General features: G+C 40.9%; 1 protein-coding gene across 1 annotated transcript in view; it reads right to left on the reverse strand.

The window, feature by feature from the left end:
• The window catches only part of LOC139026314 (uncharacterized), a 5,152-nt gene extending 373 nt beyond the window's left edge, over positions 1–4,779 (reverse strand). Inside the window, exons 1-2 of the mRNA XM_070441622.1 lie at positions 4,740–4,779; positions 99–955 (exon numbers count right to left, since the gene is read on the reverse strand). Coding sequence (XP_070297723.1) covers positions 99–955; positions 4,740–4,779 — 897 coding nt within the window. The remainder of the gene's footprint in view (positions 1–98; positions 956–4,739) is intronic.
• Between the last annotated feature and the right edge of the window lie 6,285 nt (positions 4,780–11,064).

The following is an 11,064-nucleotide window of genomic DNA, read 5'->3' on the forward strand; positions in this document are numbered from 1 at the left end:
GTAGTTGAGGGTGGGATTAGGCTGAGAGTAGTTGAGGGGTGGATTGGCTGAGAGTAGTTGAGGGTGGGATAGGCTGAGAGTAGTTGAGGGTGGGATACTTGAGAGTAGTTGAGGGGTGGGATAGGCTGAGAGTAGTTGAGGGGTGGGATTGGCTGAGAGTAGTTGAGGGGTGGGATAGCTGAGAGTAGTTGAGAGGTGGGATAGGCTGAGAGTAGTTGAGGGTGTGGATGGCTGAGAGTAGTTGAGGGGTGGATGGAGATAGGCTGAGAGTAGTTGAGGGGTGGGATGGGCTGAGAGTAGTGAGGGGTGGAGGATGGCTGAGAGTAGTTGAGGGGTGGATTGGCTGAGAGTAGTTGAGGTGGGATTGGCTGAGAGTAGTTGAGGGTGGATGGCTGAGAGTAGTTGAGGGTGGGATGGCTGAGAGTAGTTGAGGGGTGGGATGGCTGAGAGTAGTTGAGGGGTGGGATAGGCTGAGAGTAGTTGAGAGGTGGATTGGCATGAGAGTAGTTGAGGGTGGATTGCTGAGAGTAGTTGAGAGGTGGGATAGGCTGAGAGAGTTTGAGGGGTGGATGGGATAGCTGAGAGTAGTTGAGGGGTGGGATAGGCTGAGAGTAGTTGAGGGATGGGTGTGGATGGGATAGGCTGAGATATGAGCTGAGGGGTGGGAAGGCTGAGAGTAGTTGAGGTGGGATTGGCTGAGAGTAGTTGAGGTGGTGGATAGGCTGAGAGTAGTTGAGGGTGGGATTGGCTGAGAGTAGTGAGGGTGGGATAGGCTGAGAGAGTTGAGGGTGGATAGGCGAGAGTAGTGAGGGGGATGGCGATAGGGCAGGGATCTGGGGTTGAAGGAGAAGCAGGGATCTGGGGTTGAAGGGGAAGCAGGGATCTGTGTTTTTTTCTCCAGCGGTGTATTTTATGAGTTCAACCACACAGCTAGAGATGTAGGGAACTGTGGGAACTGTGAAAACATTACACACTCGTACACTCAGACAACACCTCAACCTCTGTCACACACTCATGCAGGCGCACCAAGGTTCTTATAGTTTGGTGTTTATAAATATTAGTTATAAGATTTTAATTTGAAATTCAGTTTAGTTTCAGTTAGTTTTCAGATCCGAAATAGTCATTTTTATTTAGTTTAAGTTTAATAGAAACATTTTGATTTTATAGTTGTATATTAATTTTGATTTCGTTTTGCGTAGGAGCCATTTACAGTTTTTGTGTTTTGTCACTTCTTGCCACTGGGGGGCAGTAATGCATAAAGTGATGGGTCAGGTTACAGGTTAGGTTAGGTTTAAAGGTAGACTCATAGAGAATGATAGATTCCTCTGGTGGCCAAAAGGTCGTATTAACATGGGCGGCGCCATTGAGGGCTTCCAGCCAGTCAAGATGCTCCCAATGGTGCAGCTGTAGTACTTTTTGAGGATCTGAGGGCCCATGATAAAACTTTTCAGTCACCTGAGGGGGGAAGAGGCCTACTTCACGACTGTGTTGACATGTGTGGACCATAATAATTCCTTCGTGATGTGGACACCGAGCTCTCAACCAGCACCACTACAGTACCATTGATGTGAATGGCCATCCGTTTCCTGGGCCAATCAGCTCTCCTTTGTCTTGCTGACATTGAGGGAGAGGTTGTTGTCTTGGCACCACACTGCTAGGTCACTGACCTCCTTCCCTATAGGCTGTCTCATCGTCGTCGGTGATCAAATTTAGTGATGGTGTTGGAGTTTTGCACGGCCACGTAGTCGTGGGTGAACAGGGAGTACGGGAGGGGACTAAGCACGCACCCCTGAGGGGCCCCTGTTTTGAGGATCAGATTGGTGGATGGGTTGTTACCACATTGTGGAGACCTTAGTTAACAAGGATCCAGTTGCAGAGGGARGTGTTTAGTCCCAGGGTCCTTATCTTAGTAATGAGCTTTGAAGACACTATGGTGTTGAATGCTGAGCTGTAATCAATGAATAGCATTCTCACATAGGTGTTCCTTTTGTCCAGGTGTGAAAGGGCAGTGTGGCGTGCTATAGAGATTGCGTCATCTGTGGATCTGTTGGGGCGGTATGCAAATTGGAGTGGGGTCTAGGGTTTCTGGGATAATGGTGTTGATGTGAGCCATGACCAGCCTTTTCAAAGCACTTCATGGCTACAGATGTGAGTGCTATGGAGCAGTAGTCATGTAGACAGGTTACCTTGGCGTTCTTGGGCACAGGGACTATGGTGGTCTGCTTTAAACACGTAGGTATTACAGACTCAATCAGGGAGAGGTTCAAAATGTCAGTGAAGACACCTGTCAGCTGGTCAGCGAATGCTGAGTACGCTTCCTGGTTTTCCGTCTGGCCCCGTGGCTTTGTGAATGTTAAACTGTTTAAAGGTCTTACTCACAATAGGTACGGAGAGCGAGATTACACCGTCGTCCAGAACAGTATTTACTGTAGTGTTTTGTGGATTATAGTATACTGTATGTAGTATTTACTGTAGTGTTTTGGGGATTATGGTATACTGCATGTAGTATTTACTGTAGTGTTTTGTGAATTATAGAATACTGTATTCAGTATTTAATTAAGTGTTTTGTGGATTACAGTATACTGTATATAGCCTATTTATTGTAGTTTTGTGGTTATAGTTACCTGTACTATAATTTTACGTGCTAGTGTTTTGTGATCTAGTTACTGTATGTAGTATTTGACTGTAGTGTTTTGTGGATTAAGTATACTGTCATATGATTACTATTGTGTTTTGGGGTTATGGATATCTGCATGTTCATGTATTTACTGTAGTGTTTTGTGGATTATAGTATACTGTATATATTATTTACTGTAGTGTTTTGTGGATTATAGTATACTGTATATAGTATTTACTATAGTGTTTTGTGGATTATGGTATACTGCATGTAGTATTTACTGTAGTGTTTTGTGGATTATAGAATACTGTATGTAGTATTTAATGAAGTGTTTTGTGGATTATTGTATACTTTTCTATAACCTGCATGGAACACACATATTACTTGGCATGTAGGTTTCTCACTTATTGGGATATGTGGGAGCAGAATGGGCAGGGTTTATGCAAATTAAATACTATAGTATTTACAACAGTATTATTTGTTGTTGTAGTATTTAATATAGTATTCTACAGTATACTACAAAATTCTATAGTAAGTACACATGATCGAGGGGTACTACAGTGTGTCGTATAGTATTCCGCAGTATACTAAATACTGTAGTATTCTATAGTAAAGTGTAGTATTTTTTCTTGTGAGGTGGTGCAAACTAGAGACCAGACTGTGTAGTGAGTAGTTTCTCAATCCTATAATGCTTTATGACAAGACCATATGGAGTACATTGGAGTAATTTATAGTGTAGCTAAATGGCTTTCACTGAGTCAGACAGTATGTCTTTGAGTTTTTGTATCGCTTTGGTGCAGTTTTCAGAAGTATGTGGTACCTTTTCACAACTCATAACAGATCATCAAAAAGGCAGTTGTTTCAAAACTATAACCACATTTCCAATTGATTAATACGACACACAGAAATCATAGTCACTTTTCTACACCAAACTTAATCTGTGTTTCATCTAGAAATACATGTTTACATTGCAATACATGTTCATATGAAGTAATTGCCTTTCACAATGCAATGCTCACATTACTTTTGATATGATTCTGTCCTGTTTTGTTACAATACATTTGACTATAACTTCATCTGCCTGCTCTTATGATAATTACTATCAATCCAATTTCAATCAAATGTATTTATAAAGCCCTTCTTACATCAGCCGATGTCACAAAGTGCTGTACAGAAACCCAGCCTAAAACCCCAAACAGCAAGCAATGCAGATGTAGAAGCACGGTGGCTAGGAAAAACTTCCTAGAAACCGTTTGGTAAAGCTATAGATTGTAAATTGGTTTGTCTACTACAGATTTTGAGAAGTACATAATGAAAAACAGTATGATATACATATGTATATACATATATATATATATACACTCAAATCTACTATTATGATGATGACAATTATAATTGTACTTCACATTAAGATTTAAAAAAAAAATCTGATATTGACGAGCGCAGAGATATAGTGTATGTAAACAAATCAAATTAAAGTTTATTGATTAGCAGATGTTACAGCGAGTGCAGCGAAATGCTTGCGTTTCTAGTTCCTATAGTGCAGTAATGCAATACAAATACATTACAATATCAATACATTACAATACCAATACATTACAATATCAATACATTACAATACCAATACATTACAATACCAATACATTACAATACCAATACGCAAATAGTCCAAAACAATAAAGAAATGCAGCCCCTACATCACATTCCACGGAGGGCAGAGTGTCTGCTGGCTTTCCCTCCTCCCTTTGTACTTGATTGATGAATTAAAGTCACTGATTAATAAGGAACTCCACTCACCTGGTTGTCTAGGTATTAAAAATTCGTATGGCTGCAATCCCGTTAACGGGATGATATGACAAAAGCCAGTGAAAGTGCAGGGCGCCAAATTCAAACAACAGAAATCTCATAATTAAAATTCCTCAAACATACATGTATCTTATACCATTTTAAAGGTAATATTGTTGTTAATCCCACCAAAGTGTCCGATTTCAAATGGCTTTACAGCGAAAGCACCACAAACGATTATGTTAGGTCACCGCAAATCACAGAAAAACACAGTCATTTTTCCAGCCAAAGACAGGAGTCACAAAAAGCAGAAATAGAGCTAAAATTAATCGCTAACCTTTGATGATCTTCATCAGATGACACTCATAGGACTTCATGTTACACAATACATATATGTTTTGTTCGATAAAGTTCACTATCTATTATCCAACAAAACTCAGTTTACATTGCCGCCATGTCAGAAATGCCTCCAAAATATCCGGAGAAATTGCAGAGAGCCACGTCAAATAACATAAATACTCATCATAAACTTTGATGAAAGATACATGTTTTACATAGAATTAAAGATACACTTGTTCTTAATGCAACCGCTGTGTCAGATTTCAAAAAGCTTTACGGCAAAAGCACAATATTCAATAATCTGAGAACAGCGTTCAGCCACAAAAGGAAGCCATACAGTTACCCGCCAAATTGTGCAGTCAACAAAACTCCTAAAAAGCATTATAAATCTTCACTTACCTTTGCTGATCTACGTCGGAATGCACTCCCAGGACTCCCACTTCCACAAGAAATGTTTGTTTTGTTCGGTAATGTCCATCATTTATGTCCAAATAGCTATTTTTGTTAGCGTGTTTGGTAAACAAATCCAAAGTCAGGAAGCGCGTTCACTAAAAGCAGACGAAATGTCCAAAAGTTCCGTAACAGTCAGTAGAAACATGTCAAACGATGTATTGAATCAATCTTTAGAATGTTTTTAACATAAATCTTCAGTAACGTTCCAATAAGAATTTGTTCTTAACTGACTTGCCTCGTTAAATAAAGGTTAAATAAAGGTTAAATAAAGGTTAAATAAAAAATTACTTTAGATTTCAAGGCACACTTAACCAGCATGGCTACCACAAGATTCTGCAGCGATACACCATCCCATCTGGTTTGTACTTAGTGGGAATATCATTTGTTTTTCAACAGGACAATGATCCAACACACCTCCAGGCTGTGTAAAGGCTATTTGACCAAGAAGGAGAGTGATGGAGTGCTGCATCAGATGACCTGGCCTCCACAATCACCCGACCTCAACCCAATTCAGATGGTTTGGGATGAGTTGGACCACAGAGTGAAGGAAAAGCAGCCAACAGGTGCTCAGCATATGTGGGAACTCATTCAAGACTGTTGGAAAAGCATTCCAGGTGAAGCTGGTTGAGAGAATGCCAAGAGTGTGCAAAGTTGTCATCAATGCAAAGGGTGGCTACTTTGAAGAATCTCAAATGTTAAATGCCTTTTTTGGTTTCTACATGATATCTTCACAATGTAGGAAATAGTGAAAAATAAATAAGTAAGTGTGTCCAAACCTTTGACTGGCACTATATATCAGGCCTGGATTCGCCAAAACCTTTTCCCCCAGGTGCATGAACAATTAAGATATTTACTGCAAATTCAATGAGAAATAAGATGTTCAGTCAATTTTAATGGATAGTGCGAGAGTATTGCCCAAATGGAAAATAGTGTAATATACTACATTCAAACGGCAATTCTGAAACATGTATCTTACATTTTTTGCTATTGGATAAATTGGTTCCCAAAATAAGTGAATTGAGAAGATAATATTATCTTGTGTTTGGTGATTAAACGAATGTACTAATTTTATTTCAAAGTAAACTTATATTTTGTTGTCCAGCTTCTCTCCTGGTGACTCCCTGATGACAGGTTGTTGTCCAGCTTCTCTCCTGGTGACTCCCTGATGACAGGTTTACAAACTCAACACTGGGCCCTTTACAAACAGAACACTGGGCCCTTTACAAACAGAACACTGGGCCCTTTACAAACAGAACACTGGGCCCTTTACAAACAGAACTGGACTTTACATAGAAACACTTGGGTAACTTTCCAAAGAAACATGTGCCTGTTACAAACAGAAACTGGGCCCTTACCTAGAACACTGCCCTTAGTAAAACAGAACACTGGCCCTTTACAACAGAGCAACTGGGCACTTACAAACAGAACACTGGACCTTTACAAATAAACTGGACTTTACAAACAGAACACGGGCCTTTACAAACAGAACACTGGGCCCTTAAACAGAACAGGCCCTTACAACAGACACTGGGCCCTTTACAAACAGAACACTGGGCCTTTAAAAAGAACACTGGCCTTTACAAACAGAACACTGGGCCCTTTACAAACAGAACACTGGCCCTTTACAAACAGAACACGGAATTTCAAATAGAACACTGGGCCTTTCAAACAGAACACTGGGCCCTTTACAAACAGAACACACTGGGACCCTTTACAAACAGAACTGCCTACAACGAACACTGGGCCCTTTACCAACAGAAACTGGGTCCACTGGGTTACAAACAGAACACTGGCCTTTACAACAGTGTGGTTGAAGGCTCTTGATACAAAATGGTACAGACTTAAACAGCTCACCAACCACACACACACACACACACACCCACACACACACACACACACACACACACACCACACCACAACACACACACACCACACACACACACACACACACCACACACAACACACACACACAACACACACACACACACACACACACACACACACACACAACACACACCACACACACACACACACACACACACACACACACCACACAACCAACCCCATAACCCTCCCACGAGTGTCCACAGCGTGGGCCCTATACAGCCGGTCCTACCCCCACTGTCCACAACGCGGGTTGTTAAACAAGCGGAAAGGGCTAATGGTCCTGACCCCGCAAATAGCAATATTGTAGAACTGTCTGAATCCTCTTTAATCTGCCATGCATGGTGAAGATCTGGTTTCAATTACTCAACTATGTTGAACAGAATTAGCAGAACTAAGTCCACTCTTACTGACCTTCCTGTAAGATCTTTGAATGAATGGTGTGTAATTGTATTTAGCTTTGTTGGGACTGACTGACTATAGTAACCTACTTGGGCTTGTGTTTATAATCAATTAGGTAAATTGTTTTTGGTGTTATTGAGACAGACTGTGTTAAAGCATAGGGAAGAGCATCAATCATCAAGTCTTCAGGATCACTGAACCACCTGGTTTCCACATCTGGAGGTATCTCTGTCACTCTGGATTATTGCGGTTCATCTGGGTTATCTCTACATCTGGAGTTACTTCTGGTTTCACACGTGGAGTTATCCTGGTTTCACATCTGGAGTTATCTCTGGTTTCATCTGTAGTTACTCTGGTTTCACATTGTATTATCTCTGGTTCAACATCTGGAGTTATCTCTGGTTTCACTCTGATACTTGTTCATCGGAGTTATCTCTGGTTTCACACTGAGTTATCTCTGGTTTCGTACACTGGAGTTATCTCTGGTTTCACACTTAGTAACTCTGGTTTCACATCTGTAGTTACTCTGGTTTCACCGACTCTGGAGTTCTCTGGTTGGTTCACACCTGAGTTTATCTCTGGTTCATCTGTAGTTATCTCTGGTTTCACATCTGGTTCAGTTATGCTCTGGTTCCACATCTGGAGTATCTCTGGTTTCACATCTGTGTAGTTATCTCTGGTTTCACATCTGTAGTGTTATCTCTGGTTTCACACTCTGGAGTTAATCTCTGTTTCACACACTGAGTTATCTCTGGTTTCAACATCTGTAGAACCTGGTTTTCACATGCTGGAGTTATCTCTGGTTCACATCTGTGTTTCTCTGGTTTCAAATCTTGGAGTTAGTGCAATCTTGGTTTCTTGTACATCGATTACTCTGGTTTCTCACCTGTAGTTATCTCTGGTTTCACATCTGTTCAGTTATCTCTGTAATGCACATCTGTGTTATCTCTGGTTTCACATCTGTGTGTATCTGGTTTCGTGTTTCACATCTGGAGTTACTCGTGTTTCACACTGGTAGTTATCTCTGGTTTCTCAGCACCTGTGGAGTTATCTCTGTTTCACAGCGTGGTACTTGTTCATCTAGTAATCCTGGTTCACATGTTAATCTCTGGTTTCACAATCGTAGTTATCTCTGTTTCACACTGGAGTTATCCTCTGGTTTCACATCTGTGTTTATCTTCTGTTTCACATCGTAGTTATCTCTGGTTCACATCTGTAGTTATGCTCTGGGTTTCACACTGTAGTTATCTTTGGTTTCACATCTGTAGTTTATCTCTGTTTCACCTCTGAGACTCGTTACACTTGTCAGTTATCTGGTTTCACATTCTGTAGTTTCTCTCTGGTCAACATCGGAGTTAATTCTGTTTCACATTTGGAGTTTACTTCATCGAGTTTTTTTACATCTGATTTATCTCGGTTTCACATCTGGAGTATAATTGTTTCATCTGAGTATCCGTCACATGTGAGGTTATCCTGGTTACATTCTGAGTGTACTGCTTACAATCTGTGGTCACATCTTAGTACGTTTCACATCTGAGTATATCTCTGGTTTCACATCCTGTAGTATCTCTGGTTCACAGTGTGTTTCTTGGTCAAGAGATCTTGGTTTACATCGGTAGTATCTCTGTTTCACATTCGTATTAAATCTCTGGTTTCAACATCTGTAGTTATTTCTGGTTTCACAATCTGTAGTTATCTCTGGGTTTACATAGGTTGTCTCTATTGGTTCATCTGTAGTTATCGCTGGTTTCCACTGTAGTTAGTCTTGAGTTTTCACATCGGTAGTTATTTCTGTTTCACATCTGGAGTTATCTCGGTTCACATCGGTAGTTATCTTCTGGTTCACATAGGTAGTTATCATTCTGGTTTCACATCGGTTTATCTCTGGTTAACATCTGTAGTTATCTCTGTTCACATTGTAGTATCCTCTGGTTCACATCGGGTATTACTGGCTCATGGGAGTTCAGCTCTGTAGTTATCTCTGGTTTCAGGTATCGTAGTTTTGTTTCCACGCTGTAAGTTTATCTCGTTCACATCGGTAGTTATCCAAATCTGTTAAGAACAAGACCCAGCTGTATTTTTAATTATTTAGCTAATTTTACATTTATTTAACTTATTTAACTAGGCAAGGCATGTAAGAACAAATCTTGGCCTACCAAAAGGCAAAAGGCTTCCTGCGGGATGGTGTCACGTTCCTGATCGGGTTTTCTGTATTGTATGTGTTTTGACGGTCAGGGCGTGAGTTTGGGTGGTATCATTGTTATGTGTGTCTGTGGTAAGGGTGACCTGATATGGTTCTCAATTAGAGGCAGGTGGTTTTCATTTCCTCTGATTGAGAGCCATATTAAGGTAGTTGTTTTCACATTGTTTGTTTTGTGGGTGGTTGTCTCCTGTGTTAGTGTCTGTCTATGTTACACCATATGGGACTGTTTCGGTTTGTTTGTTCATTTTGTTCGTTCGGTTTTTATGTAGTCATTTCCCTGTTCGTGCGTTCTTCGTGTTTCATGTAAGTTCTTACGTCCAGGTCTGTCTACATCGTTTGTTGTTTTGTTAGTTATATCAAGTATAGTTCGTTTTCGTCTTCGTCTGTTTTATTTAATAAATTATCATGTCTTATCACAACGCTGCGCCTTGGTTCAATCCCTGCTCCTCYTCTTCGGATGAAGAGGAGGAGGAACGCCGTTACAATGGGTGATCATTTAAATTTATTCATATATAAATATAGGACAAAACACACATCACGACAAGAGAGACCTAAGACAACAACATTTCAAGGCAGCAACACATGACAACACATCATGGTAGCAACTCAACATGACAACATGGTACAAACATTATTGGGCACAGACAACAGCACAAAGGGCAAGAAGGTAGAGACAACAATACATCACGCAAAGCAACCACAACTGTCAGTAAGAGTGTCCATGATTGAGTCTTTGAATGTAGAGATTGAGATAAAACTGTCCAGTTTGAGTGTTTGTTGCAGCTCGTTCCAGTTGCTAGCTGCAGCGAACTGGAAAGAGGAGGGACCCAGGAACCTAGCAGCATGGCTGTAGCTGTCTCAAGGTCCTCGTCTCAAATTGCACCCTATTCCCTACATAGTGCACTACTTTTGATCAGTGCCCTATAGACCCTGGTCAAAAGTAGTGCACTATGTAGGGAATAGGGTGTCAAATGGGACATATAGAAGGTCTTTAGGTGAATATTCAGAAAGCAGTACAGATCTGCTTTGTGGCTTTAGAGCAGCAGGGACTACTCTGTTAAAACATGACCCTGTTTTCAACCAGAACCCAACCCATCCAACCGTGGGAGGGGGGAAAAAGGGGTTTTCTGCCCCGTTCAAAAGATCTCCACATACATCTTTGTTTATTGTAGTCATCATATGTTTAAACAAATATGTCTGCTCTGCTGGAGACCCAAGAGCCTCTCAAATCGCATTCCCTGGCTACATACCAAATGGAATCCGATTTACATTCCCTATGTAGTGCACTACATTTGACCACTATATTGGTTAATCTAAGCACCGCTGGATAAGGAACCATTTTGGACGGCATCACCCCCTGTGATTGTCAGATTATAAACAA

This window comes from Salvelinus sp. IW2-2015, unplaced genomic scaffold (genome assembly GCF_002910315.2).
Source record: "Salvelinus sp. IW2-2015 unplaced genomic scaffold, ASM291031v2 Un_scaffold4405, whole genome shotgun sequence".
NCBI classification, from domain to species: Eukaryota; Metazoa; Chordata; class Actinopteri; order Salmoniformes; family Salmonidae; genus Salvelinus; species Salvelinus sp. IW2-2015.